The sequence below is a fragment of the Sorex fumeus genome, unplaced genomic scaffold (assembly GCF_029834395.1).
Source record: "Sorex fumeus unplaced genomic scaffold, SorFum_2.1 ptg000010l, whole genome shotgun sequence".
In the NCBI taxonomy this organism is placed as follows: domain Eukaryota; kingdom Metazoa; phylum Chordata; class Mammalia; order Eulipotyphla; family Soricidae; genus Sorex; species Sorex fumeus.
Genome location: NW_026606067.1, coordinates 30233813 through 30256322, shown reverse-complemented (window position 1 = coordinate 30256322; position 22510 = coordinate 30233813). Strand labels below are relative to the sequence as shown.

At 38.5% G+C, this 22510-nt stretch overlaps 1 protein-coding gene across 1 annotated transcript in view; it reads left to right on the top strand.

The window, feature by feature from the left end:
* WDR49 (WD repeat domain 49) overlaps nt 1–22510 on the top strand; it is a 211590-nt gene that overhangs the window by 53991 nt on the left and 135089 nt on the right. Inside the window, exon 7 of the mRNA XM_056110563.1 lies at nt 21861–22094. Coding sequence (XP_055966538.1) covers nt 21861–22094 — 234 coding nt within the window. The remainder of the gene's footprint in view (nt 1–21860; nt 22095–22510) is intronic.

The window sequence follows — 22510 nt, the reverse complement described above, 5'->3', positions numbered from 1 at the left end:
GCATCTCCCTGATGATTAATGATGTAGAGCATTTTCTCATGTGCTTTTTTGCCATTTGGATTTCTTCTTTGAGAAAGTTTCTGTTCATTTCATTGCCCCATTTTTTGTTGGGGTTGGATGTTTTCTTCTTGTGGAGTTCAACCAGTACTTTGTATATCCTTGATATCAACCCCTTGTCAGATGTGTATTCGGCGAATATTCTTTCCCATTCTGTCGACTGTCTTTGTATTTTGGTCACTGTTTCTTTGGAGGTGCAGAAGCTTCTTAGTTTAAGATAGTCCCATTTATCTATCTCTGTTTTCACTTGCTCGGCCAGTGGCGTGGCATCTTTGAAAATACCATTAGCCTCAATGTCATGGAGGGTTTTGCCAACTTTGTCTTCAATATACCTTATGGTTTCTGGTCTGATGTTCTGGTCCTTAATCCATTTTGATCTTACCTTTGTACATGGTGTTAGGCAGAGTTATGAGCTCATTTTTTTGCATGTAGCCATCCATTGATGCCAGCACAATTTGTTAAAGAGGCTTTTCTTACTCCACTTCACATTTCTTGCAACTTTATCAAAAATTAGATGATCATATGATTGAGGGGAGATGTCAGTGTATTCAACCCTGTTCCATTGGTCTGCAGTTCTGCCTTTGTTCCAGTACCATGCTGTTTTGATTATTACTGCTTTGTAGTAAAGTTTGAAGTTAGGGAGGTTGATTCTTCCCATTTTCTTTTTCCCAAGAATTGCTTTAGCTATTTGTGGGGGCTTATTGTTCCATATAAATTTCAGGAGTGTTTGCTCCATTTCTTTGAAGAGACATTTATCATTTCTTAAGCCTCCCTGCAATCCTAGCTTATTTTACAATGTTTCCTGTCACAGAAATTTCACTTTTCTCTAAACTTTAGTAATTGCTAACTACTATTGTTTCATCACTTAGCAGGTTGAGCGCTTGCAAAGCATACTTCACATGCAGGAGGTCCAGCTGGAGCGATAGCACAGCAGTAGGGCATTTGCCTTGCATGCAACCAACATGTCTGACCCGAGTTCGATTCCTCCACCCCTCTTGGAGAGCCCGGCAAGCTACCGCGAGGATCTTGCCCGCACGGCAGAGCCTGGCAAGTTCCCTGTGACGTATTCGATATGCCAAACACAGTAACAACAAAGTCTCCAATGGAGACGTTACTGGGCCCGCTCGAGCAAATTGAAGATCAACGGGAGGGCCTTTACTTTACTTTATTGTTTCATCATTAAAAAATTTTTCTAGTTTTATTTTCTCCTTGGGTTGCCACTGCTCTAATTCAAAAATATTTTTTGTGCTCAAAATGCTAAAAATATTATAATATGGCTCCCAACTTTCCAGTTGATCTAGGTATTTCTTTACCTGAACTCAAACTGTAGCTAGCGGCTTTCTTAGCGCAAGTGTCGTGTTGGAGAGAGTTTCCTTAAGCAAGGTCAGCATTTTTCTTATTTGCCTATTTGGTATCTTAAGTGTTGAGCACCTTCTAGAATTTGTTCAATAATTATTTGTTGAAATATTGAAGTGAAGACATACTGCTTTGAATCTAAACTACTGAAGAATCTGAGAATCTGAGAAGCTTTTTATGCTTTCTTTTAAATATTATTTAATGTGTCTAAACTGTTAGTAGGATTTTAGAAATAAAATATTCCAGCTCCACGCCCTTCAGCCAAGTGTCTCCTTCACTTTAGTGTCCCTCTTCAATTACACTCCCTGAAATAAACTTAAAAATGAAAGCATGTTTTTTTTTGTAGTTTATTTTTTATTTTTTAATTTTTTTTCTTTTTTTATTAGTGAAAAACCATGAGGTACAGTTATAGGCTTACAAATTTTGTGCTTGGGTTTCAGTTATACAATGATCAAGTGCCCATCCCTCCACCAGTGCCCGTCATCCATCCCCACGGGTCCCAGCATCCCCCCCCAACCCTCATCCTCCCCCCCCCCGTCCCATCCTGCCTCTGTGGCAGGGTATTATGCCCCCAGAAAGTCAAATACCTCGGAATCAGCCTAACTAAAGAGGTAAAGGACCTCTACAATGAAAACTACAAAACGCTACTCCACGAAGTAAAAGAGGACATGAGGAAATGGAAACATATCCCCTGCTCATGGATTGGAAGAATTAACATTGTCAAAATGGCAATATTCCCCAAAGCATTATACAGATTCAATGTGATCCCTATAAGGACACCCACAAAATTCTTCAAAGAAATAAATCAAGCACTCCTGAAATTCATACGGAGCAACAAATGCCCATTAAAAAAAATGAAAGCATGTTTTCAGTTTCTTTGCATTTTGAGTATTTGTTATTTCCTTTACTGGGCTGGAGCGATAGCACAGCAGGTAGTGCATTTGCCTTGCACACGGCCGGCTGAACCAGTCCACCCAAGTTTGATTCCTCTGTCCCTCTCAGAGAGCCTGGCAAGCTCCCGAGAGTATCTTGCCCTCTCGGCAGAGCTTGGCACGCTACCTGTGACATATTCGATATGCCAAACACAATAACAACAAGTCTCACAATGTTACTGGGCCCACTTGAGCAAATCGATGAACAAAGGGAGGACAGTGACAGTGACAGTTATTCTCTTAATATGTATCTTTATATCCCACATATGAGAGAGACCATTCTGTGTTTGTCCCTCTTCTGACTAATTTCACTCAGCATTCTACTTTCCAATTCCATTCCATGTAGCAGCAAATATTATTGTATTTTTCCCCCTTAAAGTCAAGTAGTACTCATTTGTGTAAATGCAACACAATGGCCGGTTATATGTTCTTGTCTTGTTTCCAGATTTTGGCTGTGGTGCATAGTGCTGAAATGAATATAGGAGTTCATGTCTGCTCTAAATTGAGCTTTTGGATGTGATAGATGTCCAGGAAGTTGAATTGCTGAATCATATGGAAGTTCAATCACCTGTTTTTGAGAAGTGTCTGTATCGTTTTACAAAATAGCTGGGCCAGTTGACATTTCCACCAACAGTAAATGATGGTTCACTTTTTTCTCATCTCTGTGCCAACACTGGTTGTTTTGTTCTTTGTGATGTGTGCCAGTCCCACTGGTATTAGATGATATCTCATTGTTATTTTGATTTGCGTTTTCCTGGTAATAAGTGATACAGAGCATTTTTTCCAAATATCTTCTGACCATTTGTATGTCTTTGTTGAGCAGTATGTTTTTTCTGTTTATCACTCCTCCTTCCCCTTATTTTTTTTATTAGAGTTCTACTAGTAGTTTAAATAACTTGGATATTAACCCTTTATAAGATGAATGTTGGCAAATATTCTTTTGGTCTGTAATGTATCTTTTTATTCTGGCTATTAAGTCCTTTGTAGTGCTGAAGTTTCTTAGCTTGATGTGGTTCCATTTGCTTATCTTTGTTTCAGCTTGCTTGACCATTAAAGCTACCTCTAATTTCACTATCATAGAGTGGTATGCGTTACTCAGCGTAATTTATGAATTAATGTCTGATGTTGGGGTCTTTAATCCATTTTGACTTGACTTTTGTGCCTGGTGTGAGAAAGGTATGAGTTTTTTTTTTGCATATAAGGATCAGTTTTCCATGCACTATTTATTGAAGAGGGTTTTCTTGCCCACTTCATATTTTTTTCTCCTTTCTTGCAAACTACCTGCCCACATACTTGGGCACCTATCTTTAGATTCTCAATTCTATCCAATTGATATGAGTAATACAGTTTATATTAGAGCCTCAGTCAATGGTTTCTAATTTTTATATATAGTTTAGTGCTTAATTTTAAATTTTGTTATAGAATTTAATATAATCTGACCTGTGTACCATAGTATTATATATGCACATTATATATTTTACTAGATTTTGAGTCCTTGAAGGCAAAGAATGTTTGTGTTTTTGTTAGTTTGTTTTTGTTTCTTAGACAACACTTGGTAATGCTCAAGGCTTACTTTGAGCACTCAGGAATCACTCTGGCAGAGCTCAGAGACCATTTGAGGTGCTGGGATTCAAACCCAAATCAGCTGCATGCAAGGCAAGCACCTTATCCACTGTACTATCTCTCCTGCCCTCAGAGAGTATTTGTTGAATTCAGTTTTACTTCTCAGAGCTTAATACATATTAATATAACTTGAACTTTTGATAGAGTATTGTAGCCATGAAATAACTGATAGGAGTTGTAGTATTTGGGATTGTTCCACATACCATCATAGGCTCTCGGCAAATATTATTAAATTAGTGTATCTTTTATATCAAAAATAAATATGAAATTAGTGCCAGGTATTTTCAATAGTTTTCAGAAACACTTTACAATTTTAAATGCAATTAAAATATCCTTAGTATAATAATTGATTAGTATAGTTATTATCATTGTTAAGATTATTATCTTCCTAAAACACTTTTATCATTCTATTTTTGCTTTGACTTTTTATTTTTATTTTATTTAATTTTTAAATTTTTTTTATTTTTGGGTCACAACCAGCGATGCACAGGGGTTACTCCTGGCTCTGTGCTCAGGAATTACCTCAGCGGTGCTCAGGGAACCATATTGGGTCCTGAGAATCGAACCCGGGTCTACCGCATGCAAGGCAAATGCCCTACCCGCTGTGCTATTGCTCCAGCTCCTACTTTGACTTTTAAACCATTACATTATAATAAAACATGTTGTGCTATCATTCACATTCAATCCATTCACTTAGTTGATAGTTCTTAGTAAGTACAATCTTTATGTCTTGATGACTAATAACAAAACTTTTTGCTACCTGGTTAAGCTATTTTATTGCCATAAGATTCCCACTCACCCCCATTTTATTTAAACACTGTACTTTAAATAGTTGTTCATGGTGCATTTGTTACAGGCATTCACTATCCCAACTCCAAACCCACCACCACTGTGACCTTCCCTCCACTATTGTTTTCATTTTTCCAAACACCCCTCAAGCTCACCCCAGTAGCAGACCCCAAATAATTAATTTTATATTGCTTGTTGTTATAGATATATTGCTTATGTCTAATGAAATTATCAGAAATACTTCAATAAAAGAAAATTTCTGAAAATTATTGTGTCTCATAATGGTAACAGTAAGTCCTTGTCTGAGGGTTTACTAAGTGGCTGTTGCTGGTTGAACCTTCTGTGTTAATTAAGTTTAGTTGGCTTCTACATCACATTCCCATCCAATATGGTGTGCTCCTATTGGGATGTTAGTGTTGTAGAGTTTGGAGATGTTGGTGCTCCAGAAAATTCAAAATATTTAACTGGGCAATGAGCTTACATAGCAGTGATAGTGAAATGTGGGTGTGGCTTCTGGGACTTTTGGAAGTACTGGAAAACCTGGAGTTCTCAGCCAGAACCCGGAGTACCTGAAATCTGTAGCAATTTTGTGTTTCTAAGGAGCTTAGTCATGAGGCAGGGGAGTCTGATGTTAGGCACATTCCTGCTGTTGGGGTTGCAGCTGTGTCGCAGGTCAGGCTATCTTAACCCCCTTACTGCCAACCTGACAAAGCAATTTCCACCTACATAATTCCCTTCAACATGCTTCAAGTTTTCAATAATTTTTGTGAAGACTGCTCTATTGCCACTCTCCAGTGATGATTAAACAGCAAACTTATTCAGAATTTGGTATCATACTAAATAATAATTCCACTGTATTTAGCTTTTATCTATTACTTCAAGCATACATCTTCTAACATTGTGCTATTTTTCTTGTACAAACATTGTTAGTTTCTGTGAAGTTGAATCTAAGAATGCTGCTCTTAGAGTTCTGGGACTTATATTTAACTTAAGAATATCTTCTATCAGCTTACAAGCCCTTGTCCCCCCACCTCAAACACTTAAATTTGCTCACTTGCTTTCCTCTACTATGCAGAAACTCATGTTCTTTCTTAAACATGTACTTCTCTCTTTCCCCTTATTTCTAAGTAAATTCCATCCAATAAAACGATCTTCTCAAAAAAATGAAATCAATTAAAAAATGTTCCATTACCACACATTTATAGGTCATATTCTCTATCTTCTGTTATTTTTCTGTTAATGCCTTTCTCTGATTTAATGAACCATTCGCAGTTTCACTGTACCGGCCGTGTGTACTTAGACATGCATGGCTTAATCTTTGAGACAAGCATATGCTACTGGCAGGATCAACCAGGTAGGAGGAGATGCGCAAGCGAGCCCCACCGGTGGTGGGTCGGTCGGGGGCGGAGAAGGGAGAACCCCCCCGAACGCCGCCCCCCCCAAACCTCCCCTCCTCCCCAAACCGCTGGAGCAATAACACAGCGGGTAGGGCGTTTGCCTTACAAGCGGCCAACATGGCCGACCCGAGTTCGATTCCTCTGCCCCTCTCGGAGAGCCCGGCAAGCTACCGAGAGTATTCGATATGCCAGAGACAGTAACAACAAAGTCTCCAATGGAGACGTTACTGGGCCCGCTCGAGCAAATCGACGATCAACGGGAGGGCCTTTACCTTTCCCTTTTAATGCCTTTCTCTATTTTGTTTAAATTTAACATTGCAATTAACATTTATGCCATTTATTTTCTACAAATTGACATGTTATATTATTATTATTTGGGGACAGCATAAGCAGTGCTCAGAAAATACTGCTGGGTCTGTGCTCAGAGAACATATCTGCTCAGGGAACTATATGTAGTAGTATTAAATGTCAATTCAGGGTTGCAGCTGTGGTAGCAAGTCAGACAAGTAATTTAACCTTTGTAATGTCTCTCTGGCCCCCTGTATTATTTTTGAATATTATTTTCCTCTATCACTGGTTTAAAATGCCACTATTATGATCCTTTGAATTACTCTTTTATAATGAATTATTTCTGTATACTTTATCCACTTTAATCAACTTCTGATTTTCCTGTACCAATATACTTATTATCAATCACACTTTTATTAAATATTTTGGTACCTAATAAGACAATTCATTGCAAAAGTGTATTTTTCCTTTTCCAGTATTTCTTATGGGGACCACTCCTGATGGTGCTTGGATATCCCATTGTCCTACAAATGGAACATGGGTCCTAAAGTATATTGTACAGATGCTTTTCCATTTGATCTACATCTCTGATAATTTTAATTTTTAACTATCATCTTTCATTTAATATATCTAAGTAAATGTTAGGATCAATATTACATCGCATGAAAATTCACATTAATATTCAAATTTTATGTCTAACAACTTCAAATTATTAAGAAAATATACCATATATTCCTCATTTATTATTATCTTTAGTTGACTTTCAAAACATTTTATATATGTGTTTCTTTTCCAGTCCTTATTCAGTTATTTATTTTATATTTAGACTTCATCTTTATCATATTCTTGATGGTAATTGGGAATATTCTCTTTAAAAATTTTTCTGGGATGCGGGGAGGCTTTGTGATTTACGGTACAGTTAATGAAAGGATTTCATGCATACAACTTCCTAACGTCACACCTTCCATCAGAATGTCTGCTTCCCTCTGTGTAATCAGTAAATGAATGTTAGGTCTCTCCCATCACTTGCATTCCGTGACCATGAGCTGCTTCCCCATCCTGGCCTGCAGCTGCGCCAACAGACACATGAAAGAGGGAACAGGCTGCTAAACTGGTTGGCGATCAGTCGCTGTTAATTCCAGTCTCCCGGCCCCCCTGTTGGAGTCCTAATGAGCACCCCATTCTAGTCTCACACTGCCCCTCTTTCCCATCTCCTCCTATCCCTCATGCTATTTTCCATGTTCGCTCAGTTTCGCAGTCTAGCCTAGAGCTCAACCTCCAAGCCTTGGGGGTAGCAACTACACCTAGGTCAAATAGCACAATCAACATTTGTAAAGCCTGAACAAAGATCTCATCCGCTAGGAGATCGGCTCAAGGGCAGAATTTGATATAAGGCCCTATTTCTCCTTTCTTTAGTCTGTAACCATTTAAACAGTCACCTTAAATGTACTTCTTAATAATCTTTCTAGTCATTTTGTATGGACACAGAAATTTATTAAGCTTAAAGTGTGACTCTCCCAGGAATATATCTCTATAGATCCCAGACTACAGTCCTTAGACCAGATTAGTCATTCCTAACCCTAGCAGGGTCCTTATCCAGTTGGCCCTTATCCAGGTCATGACAGAATTTGTCCACAACTGTGCTCTTAGCTTATTATAAATATGACACTTAAGCCTGTCCAGTTTTGATGCCAGGGTAGCTTACCACTTGCTCTGGGTTCATCCAGTCCTTTCCTTGGGACATTGCTCTGGGGTGCTAAGAATTAAGGAGATTGGGGGCTTTAGTTGAGTAAATATGACAGACACCCAAGAGTAAGTATTATTTGGAGCCAATTAACTACCAAGTACAAAAGCATAGCATTAACTGTCTTCCTGTGCATATACAAAAAGACGTTGCTCTAAAGTAAGCTATGCAAGGACATAAGGAAAAGAGAAGAGCAATATTGCACATACAAATCCAAATCCAAAGATCTCTGAAGAATTTGACTTTACAAGTCACAGGTTCTGGTTAGGGGAAATGAGTGATTAACAGATACAGAAAGCAGAGCAGAGATAAATTAAAGATGAATATCAAGGAAATGGGAGTGCTTCCAGAGCATTGTGATGGGTATAACCCGGTATACCTAAGCTCCTTGCAGCAGAGGAGAAAGTACAAATCAGTGTTATCCTACATCCCTCCAATGTAGTGATCATAATTTCTAAATATCCATACGTTGAACTTTAAATTCAACAACATTTTTCCTGAAGCACTTTTAGGTGGCTGATAATTTAACTAGTATTTTGCTGCTGGTCATTTGGAGGATTTAGTCTCCTTGCTCCACACCACCCCTTCCCCCCACTTTTATTGTTACGCTGTTAATAATATTTTCATGAATTCATTATTCCAACACCACAACCACCACCAGAATGTTACCTTCTCTCCACCAGTGCTCCAAGGACCTTTCTTATCTACTTTCATTTAGTTTCATAATATGGTATATCCATATAGAAAAATTCTGGTATCAGTGTCCTTAGTGATGTGATTCTGATATTTGCTGTTCTGCATGGTGATTTTTGTGCTTTTATGTTTAATTATCTCACTCCCGTGTGACTCAACTAAAATGTTCTGAGTAAGTAAATTATATATAATTTCCTCCCATCGAACACCTTTATTTGTTTCTGAAGAACGGAAATAAGGAAAACTTTGTCTTGAGGCTGCCAAATGCTTTGATTTTCTGTTGCCCACTGTGATTGAAGTGTCTCGCCTCAATGCCTCCACCTTGCTGCCATTCAAGGTTTAGGTTCCTGGTTGTAGTCTCTCCGTTTATGCTGACTGTGTTCATCTTAAATTTGTTTCTTATCCCCTTTATTCATTTGAAACTGCAGAAATTGTCCCAACCCCTGGAGAATTTCTGCCTTCTGATGAAGGCAGAGCAAAGCATCAGAAGTGATGTTTTATTCATCAGTGTATTTCTTTGAATCAGAAATGTCCCCTACAAAAAAGTAGTATGCAGTGATATTTGAATCAGTGTTCCATTGTTCTTGCTACTTTTTTCAAAGTAGTCTTTAGTATAAATATTAAGTGAGTAATCAAAGCAGGAAATTAGTGAAATTTACTTTGCAAAATAAAACATTGTGTTCTTTGAAAGGAAAACTTTGAAAGCGCTTTTAAGTACTGTGGGAAAATCTGTTAAGTTTTTCAGTTATATGGGAGAGTAACTTTCTTAAAAATTCATTTTTTAAAAATTGAATCACCATGAGATATACACCAACAAAGTTGTTTATAATTGAATTTCACTCATATAATATTCCAACACCCATCCTGTCACCAATGTACATTTTATGGCATCAATGTTCCCAGTTTCTGTCCCACACACCTTCCCCACAGCCTGCCTCTATGGAAGACACTTTACTTCTCTTTCTCTTTTTTAACTGTTAAGCATGTAGATTTGTAATACTATTCCTGAAAGAGATCATGCACATCACTTTACCTCCTTTCAGCATCTGTTCTTGTCCAGAGAGATCATTTTTAGTTATCATTGTCATAGTGGTCCCTTCTCTCTTCTAACTCTACTCCTGTCACTCTCTGCCCCACGTGTAGCAAGCTTCCTACTATGGGTCAGTATTATGAGCTGCAAAAGACATTTGTTGAAATTTATAAATTCCCCAGGTGGAACTTTTGTTTTAAAAAATAGTACCTGAAATAACATTAATATTATTTAAATATGTTGTTTCATTAGAACTGGGAGATCACTGATATGTTTGCAAAAGCAACTCACATAATTAGAAAACGTGTTTTGCTTTTTTAAGGTCTATGTTAGAATATAAATTTCTTTGCAACAGAAATAAGAGTTTTATGTTCAAATGTGTTTTTTTTTCCTCCTTTGCAAAGAATGATAATAAAAAATAAAGAAAAAGAGAGGACACTGATATGGATACAATGTAAAGATAGAAAGTACAGAGAAGATTATAATTTCTGATTAATATTTTAAGTTTGAACTTAGTCCTAGAGAAAAAGAGTTAAATCAAATCTTCTTAAAAAAGATAGTCTATACAACTTTGGGATGAAAACATTTCCTGGGATGATGAAAACATTCAGCAGAGTGTTTCTCTGTGTCACTCAAATTGTCTTAAGCATTCACTGATTTTTCTTTTATGTATTATTAAAAGACTTAAATTCTAGACATACCTACTAATACAAAAAAAGATGTGTTCAGGAAAATGGTGCTTCAGTTCCCATTATTCCGTTATCTGCAAGTAGGTGATCCATTATGTGGATTACTCCTGGAGAGCTGTCCTCAGAATCCCTTTGAGGTAGATATTTTTTCTCCTATTGTCCTTTTTATACATACCTACATGATTAAAGAGATTCGTAATAAATGTTTGATGAAACTGAACAAGTCTCATTCTGAGAGTGATGTCTATATTCTACTTTCTCTCATTTTATTAAGAAATTATCAATCTTTCTCCTCTTTGAATTAAAATTGACATGGGACAGACATATAATAAATTCTTGTTTGTTTCTAAAAAGTGCACTAGAAACAGATCCTGTATTTTCTCTTTTATTAGTGTAATATTTATAAGATCTGTAACTGTCCTCCCATCATTCATCGATTTGCTCGAGTGTGCCCGGTAATGTCTCCATTGTGAGAATTGTTGTTACTGTGCTTGGCATATCGAATACGTCATGGGTAGGTAGCTTGCCAGGCTTTCCCGTGCAGGTGAGATACTCTAGGTAGCTTGCCGGGCTTTCCAAGAGGGGCGGAGGAATTGAACCCAGGTCGGTGCAGTCGGCCTCATGCAAGGCAAACACCCTACCACTGTGCTATCACTCCAGTCCATTTATAAGATAAAAGAGTAAATAGAGACGTCCTTCACACCCTACCAAAGCCACGAGTTGCCCCCCATGAGCAGCTCTCTGGCACAGCCATGGCACCAGATGCACACAAACCAATCTTGTAATTATCCAGCTTTTGGCAGAAATCCCTCCAGACTTAACTAGTAAGATATCAGAAATCCAAAACTGCATGGCCGCTATTGTGGCCGCATGACATCATATGGTCTTCATAACCAGCAATAGGAAACAAATTATTTCACAATGCCTTTTCAGCAGTTCTGATTGTTGGGGGGATGTTCCAAATAACAATGGTGCATCTTTTGTCAAAATAATGAAATTAGAGGCTGGAGCGATAGCACAGCAGGTAGGGCGTTCCCCTTGTATGCAGCCAACATGGCCGACCCGAGTTCGATTCCTCCGCCCCTCTCGGAGAGCCTGGCAAGCTGCCGAGAGTATCTCGCCCACACGGCAAAGCCTGGCTAGCTACCCGTGATGTATTCGATATGCCAAACACAGTAACAAGTCTCACAATGTTACTGGGTCTGCTCAAGCAAATCGATGAACAATGGGAGGACAGTGACAGTGATCAAATTAGAGAGAGAGTTAAATAGAAATCATCTGCCTCACAGGCATCAGGAGGGGTGGGAAAGGGGGCATATTGGGGTTCTTGGTGCTGAAAAATATGCACTTGTGAAGGGATGGGTGTTTGATTATTGCATGACTAAGACTTAAACCTGAAACCTTTGTAACTTTTCTCACGATAATTCAATAAATAAATTTAACAACAACAACAACAACAAAAAGAGTAAATAGATGATGATCATCAAATTTTATATGCCAATGTGAAATGAAACAATATCTCACAGGGGCGTTGGAGATTATTTTTCAGCAATATTAACTGATAATATGGAGTTGGCCTATGTTCTTTAGCAAATCTTCTTCATTCATTCATTCATCATCCTGTTAATCGTCGATTGCCTCGAGCAGGCCCCAGTAACGTCTCTTTCATCCTAGCCCTGAGATTATATTCAAGGCTTTTTAGGAGAATGAGACCCATCATTGTTACTGGTATTTGGCATATTTGGTGCGCCACGGGGAGTTTGCCAGACTCTGCCCTGTGGGCAGGCTATATTCGATAGCCTGCAAGTTTGTCCAGAGTAGGAATGAGATAATGAGATATCATAAAAAGATGTTCTGATAAGATGTCGCGCGGCCGCGAATGTGGCCGCGCGGTTCCAGGAGCTGCATTTTGTAGTCTCTGAGTCTTGGCCGCTGATGGGATTACACGGTGCCAGGGGGCCAGGTGGTGGGTGTGACCCCCGCCTACTGGAATTTGGAGGATCTGGGTGGAGGATGCTCGACTCCAATTCGAGTAGGCTTGGAGATCTCGGCCCCGGAACCCGCGTGGCTTTGTCCCTCTGCCAGTACCTTCATGTGTGCGGAGAGTGGTCTCAGCATGGTGGTGGCTGGTCCTGGAGGTCTTCGGCTGCCGGAGCCCTGGTCGGGGTGGGGAGGAAAGCTCAACCCGCTCCCCTCCAAGGGACCCCGGCGAGGAACAGCCAGGCGCAGGGGCAGGAGACTGACAGCAAATCTTCTTAATACACTTAAATTTGCATTCATTTTCATTTTGGAATCCATAGCATTGGCTAATTTCACTGAAATTCTATAAAAAGTAAAATTTCTGAGCTAGAAGGAGTATCTTTAGTAGATAGGTGAAGGCATGTAGAGGAATAACTCACAAAACAAAGTTGACAAGCCTGAGTAGTACCAAGAGAGTAAGGATGCTGGTGTCTGGAGTTTAAATCTGCTGGTTTCTGGTTCTCTGTGTAGGAATAATATATTTACTTTTATAAACCTGCATTATTAAGTGATCGAATGTGGAATAAAGATAAAAAGTAAGCAGAAAAAATACATCATTACCACTGTGTGAAAAACTAAATTTTGTCTTGATATAAACCAATAAGTTTACTTATTCTTTATACATAAAAGGGCTTAATAACTGAGACCCCCAAATATTTCATTTCAAAAACTTGACTCTATATGTCCAAGCTTTTAGGGTCACACATTCTTACGTATCATGGTGCAAACAGAGGAAACAGTCTACAACAAAATCTGTATAATTCCATAAATAATGACGCCTGAGTACAGAACCAAGAGTAAGCCCCAGTTAATAGCCAGGTGTAGCCCAAAGAGACAAACGACACAAAATAACTAAACAAATAAAACCTGTATAATAATGACATAAATGGAACTATTTTGTACTTTTGATTTGTCTTTTCATTTATTTATTTATTTATTTTTTCTATCAAGAATAAAGAAAGAATATCTTGAGTTTCTGGAGTGAAAGTTGATGTTAAACATATCACTTGTAATCACTTGTCATCCTGTTGTTTGTTGATTTGCTTGAGCAGGTTCCAGTAACGTCTCTGTTCGACTCAGTTGCATGCTAATGTAGCCCTATGGCATCTGCTCACTCCAGGAACAAGAAGAGCATCAAACCATTTGTTCAAGGTCTTGACAAAAAAGTCTGACCATCTTGTAGGTGGGCGGCCAGGTGTTCTTTTGACATCCTGTGAAATCCAGTCGGTAACGACTCTACTCCAGAGGTCGTCTCCATATTGCATTACATGATAATGATTTTCAACACTTTGGCAAAGGAGGCAGCATCCCTGATTTTCAATCATTGATGGAGATTGGAACCCCAGAGTCCTTTTCTCACTTGAGTAAAGCGTGATACTCCAAGCATAGCTCTTTTGATTCCTCTTTGGGAGACCCGAATAGCGTTCTCATCCTGTTTTCACAGGGCCACAGTCTCTGAGACATATGTTAATGCAGGAAGAATGGTGAAGTCGAAAAGATGTGCCCTGAGCCAGAGGTTATTCTCTTTACAACTTCTTCTGCGCTCTTGAAGGCATTCCATGCCCCTCTCTACCTCTGGCACAGTTCTGGCGCCAAGTCATTCCTTATGTTGAGTTCTCGACCCAGGTACACATAGCTGCTGCATTTGGAGATGTTTGTTTCACTGACAGCAAATGGAACATCAGGGACTAGTTCATTTTTCATGAACATTGTCTTGGTGAGATTCTGCTGCAGTCTGACCTGTCCTCATTCACGGTCCAAGTCAGCCAGCATTTGTGCCACTTGGCTAATGTTTGGTGTTATTAGAATGATGTCATCAGCGAAGTGGAGGTGGTGTAGTTGCCGACCGTCTATCTTCCCTCCCATTCCTTCCCATTCCAGTCATCACATGATGTTCTCAAGGGTGGCACTGAAGAGTTTCAGTGAAATGGTATCACCCTGCCGAACCCCTATCTTGAAGTTGATGATCACTTCCTTGTAGAATGGTGAGATCCTGGTGGTGAATCCGTAATACAGCTTGCAGAAAATCCTGATGTATTGAGTTTGAACGCCCTGTTTGACTAGGGCTTCGATGACCGCTTCAGTCTCAACATAATCAAAGGCCTTCTTTAAATCCATGAATGTTAGACAGAGCAGCATCTTGAACTTTCATGAAACCTCAATGAGCTTGGTTACCATGTGGATATGGTGGATCATGCTGAATCTTTTTTGGAACCCGGCTTGCTCTCATGGTTGTCCTTTGTCTAGTGTTCTGCCTATTCTGTTCAGGATGACTCGAGTGAACAACTTGTAGATGACAGACAGCAGGCAGATCGGGCAATAGTTGCTGATGTTGTGGATGTCTCACTTCTTGTACAAAAGAACAATCCTGCTGGTTTTCCATTGGGACGGGACCTTGCATTCAGACAGGTAGTGTGTGAAGAGCCCAGCCAGTGTATTGACGAGTACTGGCAGCAGATTCTTCAGTTGTTTGGGTCTGACCTTGTCTGGGCCGGGTGCTGAACACTTCTTTAAGGACAAAATGGTGTGTTGGATTTCAGAAGGGAGAACATTGGGAATGACATATCCATCTTTCGGAATTTGATATGTGGGCAGGTGGATGTGGCTTCCGAAGAGATCCGAATAGAAGTCATGGATAATCTTCTCCACTACCCTTCTGGAAGATGTGATAGATCCATCAGGACACTGAAGGGCAGTCATCTTGGTCTTATAGTTGGTGAAGAATAGGCAAGAATTGCGAATACTTTTCCCAGCTTCTGCCGCATTGGCCAACATTGCTGCTCTTCTCTCTTTGAGGTCTTCCTTCATCACTCCTCTGCATAGCTTTGCGATGTCGGACATTAGCTTGTGAACTCCTGAGGCTTGTGCCAAACCACGTTGGCAAATAAGCTTGAGAGTTTCTGAAGACAGGTGTCTTTTTGTGACTTTCTCTCTCTCAGTGTTCCTTGCACAATCATGGAGGTGCTGAACCAGTCGATCATATACTTCATCAATGTTGTAAATGACGGCATCTTCCCATGTTGCCAAAATAGTGGCAAGGAGCTCCCAGTTGGTGGTTGTTCTGAGACATATATTATATGTTTAATATATATTAAATATATATTTAATATATACATATATTATATTTCCTTTCTGAACTATGGCCTAATGCTAGCCTGAAATAACCTTAATTGAAAAACAAAATACATGTTTCTCAATTTGCAACAAAATAACGAAATAATATTTTCTCAAAGGATTTGGTTAGTAAAACTAAATTAGTGTAGAGAGGTAGTACAGGAGGTAATGCACTTTTCTTGCATATGAACAACCTGGGTTCAATACTTGTCATCTTTTATGATTCCCCTAAGACTTCCAGCAGTGGTTCTTGAGTGTAGTTAGGAATAACTCGAGTATCAGTGGGTGTGGCTCAATACCCCCCCCATGCAAAAAAAGTTATTTAATTCATTTGCACTATTTTTGAATGTAAAGGATATGGACTGATGAAGAAAGAACAGGAGTACAATTATTTGGTTAAAGCTAATCATGACATTATCAATTAGTGGAAGATTTTTTGATCAAGAAAATTAGCACTGAGCAGAAAAGCACATAGAGAATTTAAGATAGAATAAAAAGGTAATATTTAGAAATTAAAAAATATATACATATAGTGATACCTGAGTCCTTAGTTAATTCATGTAATTCAACAGAGTCTAAGCATATGCTATTTCTGAAATGCTATAGGTAATTCTGATGTCAAGTTTGAACCACCAGTGTGAAATGTGATAGTGTTAGGGAAATTGTAAAATTTATTAGCAGTTTAAATATTCTGACTTGATTTCTAGCTATTAATTTAAAGACCAATGACAATGTATCAAAGTTGTTGACATTTTTCACCAGAGAGAGAAATCAGAGATTTAAAAATGGAAGGTGGATTAGAAGTCTTAAAAACAGAGATTTCTTAGAATTCTACAAGGATCAGAGAGAGTTCAGTGGGGTAGAGTGCTCTTCTTGCAGGAGGTCGAGCTTCAGCCATGATACTGCATAACTACTTGAGTATTATTTGAAGCAAGTGATCCTGATTACCAAACTATGAGTATTCCCTGAGCACTGATGAATGTGACCCAATATTTCTCCCACCCTGCAAATAGAGTTCAATAGGAAAAAGGAAAAGCAGAATAATAATAAATACTTCAAAAATAATTCATTAAAATAAAATTTAAATAAAAATATTTCTAATGTTTATCTTTACTAGTAAGGAATAATGTGGTGGAAACTAAGGAAACCCTAGTTTACATTGGTAGGAAAGAGGAGATGAAATAGAAGAGGTTGTACAGGACAATGAAGAGGAGTCATTTTAATAGTATGATGATGGTGAGTCTTATACACATATAGAAGTAGAAGCCTACACCCCTGAAGTTCTATAATTTCATAAAGCAATGATAAATTATATTAATGTAGTATTCATTTGGTGGGGATTCACTAGGTGAGCTTAAGTTTTTATAGTGTTCATAAACGGATGAGAGGTTACTTACTAAACACATCAAAACAATTATTTGACAAGATATTTGAAACTATCTCATAAAAATTGATTGTGGATTATATGAGATCTGAAATTAGGCTAATAACCATATACAAGTAAAACAAGGATTTTAGGGAAGTTCTATATTCTTGCACTTATTTTTTGGGCTTTTTATCAATGAGGAGAATCACTTAATCACTTAATCCCCGTTATTCATCGATTTACTTGAGCGGGTGCCAGTAACGTCTCCATTCATCCCAGTTGCGTGCTAGCGTAGCCCAATGGTATCTGTTCATTCTAGGAACATGCAGAGCCTCAAACCGATCATTCAGGGTCTTGATGAAGAAGTCTGACCATCTTGTAGGTGGGCGTCCACGTGATCTTTTGATGTCCTGTGGAATCCAATCAGTAATGGCTCTAGTCCAGCGGTTGTATGTAAACCTCATTACGTGTCCAGCCCATTTGATTTTTGATGTCTTGGCAAATGAGACAGCGTCCCTGATTCTTGAGCATTGACGAAGATCAGAACTCCAGATTCTATCTCTCATTTGAGTGAATCGTGATATTCCAAGCATAGCTCTTTCGATTCCTCTTTGAGAGACCCGAGTAGCATTCTCATCCTGTTTTCGTAGGGTCCAGGTCTCTGAGGTATATGTTAATGCAGGAAGAACAGTGGAATCAAAGAGATGTGCTCGTAGCTGGAGGTTCTTTGTCCTTTTAGTTATTTCTTCAACATTCTTGAAGGCATTCCAAGCCGCTCTCTTCCTCCTGCGCAACTCAGGTGCCAGGTCATTCATCATGTTGATTTCTCGACCTAGGTATATATAACTGTTGCATTCGGAGATGGTGGTTCCGTTGAGAGCGAATGGAGCGTCAGGAACAAGGCTGTTTCTCATAAACATTGTCTTCATAAGATTCAGCTGTAGTCCGACCTTTCCACATTCACGGTTAAAGTCGTTCAGCATTTGTGCCGCTTGGCTGATGTTTGGTGTTATTAGAACGATGTCACCAGCAAAGCGGAGGTGGTGTAGTTGCCGACCATCTATCTTCACTCCCATGCTTTCCCATTCCAGTTGTCTCATGATGTTCTCGAGGGTGGCACTGAACAGTTTTGGTGAAATGGTATCACCCTGCTGAACCCCTCTCTTGATATGGATGATTACTTCTTTGTAGAATGGTGAGATCTTGGTAGTGAATCCGCAATAGAGCTCACGAAGGATCCTGATGTATTGAGTTTGTACGCCCTGATTGGCTAGGGCTTCCATGACCACTTCTGTCTCAACAGAATCAAAGGCCTTCTTTAAATCAATGAACGTTAGACATGAACAGGATAGATTTATAATTATTAGGTAATCCATAGCCTTACAAAAAACTAAAAAACTCCTTGAACATATAGTACTCTGTCATTAGATGAATGAATATCTTAGAGACAAATTATCAATAAGGAAGTAAGGAATCAAAATTTCTTGTCACTGAAAGTCTAGGAAAAATATCATAATCTAAAATATATCTTTCAGCCAGAATCTGGAAAAAACCTGAGTGCCCGAGAACAGATGACTCGTTAAAGAAACTTTGGTACTTTTACACAATGGAGTACTATGTAGCTGTTAGAAAAGATGAAGTCATGAAATTTACATACAAGTGGTACTACATGGAAAGTATCATGTTAAGCAAAATGAGTCAGAAAGGGAGGGATAGACATAGAAAGATTGCATTCATCTGGGGAACATAAAGTAACAAAATAGGAGACTAACACCCAAGAATGGCCGAGATTAGTGCCAGGAATTTTGCTCCATGGCTTGGAGGCCAGCCACACATGCTAGGGGAAAAGGGAGCTCAGATAGAGAAGGAGCACCAAATAAAGGGTGTTGGGAGAATCCTCCCAGGATGGGAGAAGCATACTGAAAGTAGACTATAGACCAAACATGATTGCCACTCATTGCCTCTTTTGCAAACCACAACACCAAATAGGAGAGAGAGAGAACAAAAGGGAATGCCCTGTCACAGAGGCAGGGAGGGTTGGGGGGCATGGGGAGTGGGAGGGATACTGGGATCCGTGGTGGTGGGAAATGGGCACTGGTGGAGGAATGGGTATTTGACCATTGTATAATTGAAACCCAAGCACAAAAATTTGTAAGTCTACAACTGTATTTCATAGTGTCTCACTAATAAAAATTTAAATAAATAAATTAATTTATTAAATGTATTTTTCAAAGTAAGATGGTACTTACATGGCTTTATTGTTTGTTCATGAAAAAATGATCAAGAGCATTTTGCTTGATCAGAAGTTGGTAATAGGACTTCCCAATGATGAAAAAAAAAATCTTCACATAAGAATACACAGCACTGGGGCCAGAGTGATAGTACAGTGAGTAGGGCATTTGCCTTGCACACAGCCGACGCTGGTTCGATCCCCAGGCATCCTATATGATCCCCCAGAATCACCAAGAGTAATTCCTGAGTGCAGAGCCAGGAGTAACCCCTGAGCATTGCTGGCTGTGACCCCACCAAAAAAAAAAATACACAGCACCTGGGGCTGGATCAATAGCACAATGGGTTGGGTGTTTCCCTTGCACATAGCTGATCCGGGTTCGATTCCCAGCATCCCATATGGTCCCCTGAGCACCAACAGGAATAATTCCTGAGTGAAGAGCCAGGAGAAACCCCTGTGCATTGCCAGGTGTGACCCAAAAAGCAAAAAAAAAAAAACAAAAGAAAGAAAGAAAGAAACCTGTAATAGTAATTAGAAAACACCTAAATTATTGGCTCAATTCTGAGCACTGTGTTTAAAATAATTCCTTGAAGATTCTATGGTGTTCATCTTAAGTATTGGTTAGTCAACAGCATCTACCTTGAGACTAGGGAAATAACCCAATGGGCTTTGATACATGTTTTGTACGCAGGTAGTCATGGGTTCAATCTCTGTCACTGAATAATTAAAAGATGTAGCAGGCAAGACCCAATTTCTGTCCATCTAAAAAAATATCTTATTATCTTAGTTTACAATGAAGCAATCAATGCATAAGTATATTATTTAAAACTTAGTAGTAGTGAGTGAAAAAATTAGATTGAAGTAATGTGAAGGAATACAAGAAAAGAAGTGTAAATAGTTTCTTTTCAAAGATATATTACTAATATGTGTTATCATATATAAACACATGGCTATTATCCAATATTATGGAGGAAGGAAAGCATTAATTAAGAAGAGTTTGAATTTGTGCGAGCACCACTACCAAGTTGTATGAAACCCCAAATCATCACAATATCAACAGAAGAAAGAGCTGAGAAAAATTTTAAAAAGACCTCTGAAGAGTAGAACTTAAGGTTTGGAGGGATAGGTAGAAGAAAAAAAAAACTTCTTGGGAATGTTGCGTTTAAAACTGTAGACCTACCTTACTTTTATTTAAAGATGGGGTTTGCTTTTGGGCCACATCTTGTAGTGATCAGAGCTTACTCCAGGAATAAGGGTTCAGTGGACCATATCAGGTGCCTGAGATCCAATGTGGTTGGTCATGTTTATGGAAAGTGCTTTACCCAGTGGATTGTCTTTTCACTGTCATTAGAATGTCCTTCCCCAAACCCCACTGTGAGTTTTAAAGATAAAAATGGTTCAGATGATCATCTATCCTTGCAATAAAACAAATATAGAGACAAGATGAGAAAATCAAGAGCCTTCACTGGAATGTATCTATTTTGCACTATAACTACTATTTTGGTCTTGTCTTATGTATTGATAATTTGTGTTTGAATAAGATTCTATTACCTGTTGTTTATTTAAACTGGATTTCCTTTAGTGTCATGTCTTATTTCACCAAAATACCTAATATATCTATAGATTAATTTATAATTTATAAATGTTTATACATACATATATGCTAGTTAGTTTTTATATATATTAAATATAGAGAAAGAGGAGAGAGAGAAAAATAGAGAGACAAAGAAGGATGGAGACTTTACTTGGTTTCTATTACTGTTGTAATGAATAGACAAAAACTTAGAGTCTTGATAAAACACAAAATTTACTGCTTTCCTTCTGGAAGAATCTCATATTCTCAAGATTCAAGGGATTAGGTAATCTTTGGGGCCCATTACACAAATGTCATCTAAATATAAACAATATTCTGGGGACCAAGATAATTCCTTGCCTAGAGGAATTTTTAATTAAGAAAGTTAAGGATATATTTAAAATGATAATGAAGATTTCTCCATGGTTGGAATCCTGCCTTATTTGCTGGGGGTAAGGTAGCTCGGATAGAGAAGGGATCACTAAGTCAATGATGGTTGGAGGGATCATTCAGGATGGGAGATATGTACTGAAAGTAAATAAAGGATCAAACACGATGGCATCTCATTATTTGTGTTATAAACCTGAATGCCCATAAGTAGAGAGAGAGAGTAAGAGGGAAATTGCCAAAGAGGAAGGAGAGGAGGTGGCATGGGGGGATAGATACTGGGGACATTGGTACAGTAATGGAGGGATGGGTGTTTGATCATTGTATGACTGAAACCCAAACATGAAAGCTTTGTAAATGTAGCTCACAGTGATTCAATTAAAAATTTAAAAATTTAAATGATGAGGGAAATTAATAAATAATGCATAGACTGACAGATGCACGCACAATTATAGTAACTTTGGAGAAAGACCCGTCTGTCTAGGTAGGGTTAAGGGGGAGGTAGAAACAATTATGGCTAAAAAACTATAATCATTCTTGACAATTCACATAACTTTGTCTCCTTTTATCCAGGTTCTGAGACTCTGGGATATTCAACACCAGCTGTCCATTCAGAGAATAGCTTGTTCTTTCCCTAGATGTCAGAACTTTAGATGCCTCCTCCACTTTGATGAAGCTCATGGTCGACTTTTTATCTCATTTAATAACCAACTAGCATTGTTGGCAATGAAAAGTGAAGCCAACCAGAGGGTAAAAAGTCACAAGAAAGCAGTGACTTGTGTTCTTTACAATTCCTTCTTGAAGCAGGTAATGATGTTTTTTCTTTACTCCTAACGTCTCCTTATGTCCAGAGACATTTCTTTAATCAGTAAGAACTAAAGTTAAAGACAAATGTAAAGACAAATGTAAGAAAGGAACATAGTGAAGAAAAAACTTGATAACCAAATACATTTCCACAATATTTTTTTTCTACAATAATGTGAAACTGAAGAGTAACTTCATTTTTAGCCTATGGTCACAGCAGTATTGACAAAGTTTTAAAAAAAAAAACACTAAATGCCAGCTAAAACAAACAGATACAATGCCTTATGAATTTACTTTGCTATCCACAGGTTTGCGTCTTGACTCCAAATTCAAGCTAACCTGGTTATAAAATTCCTTTTTATGAATACCGTGCTCTTGCCTCCCTGTGGAAAGTTCTAAAATATGCATGAAATGTAATT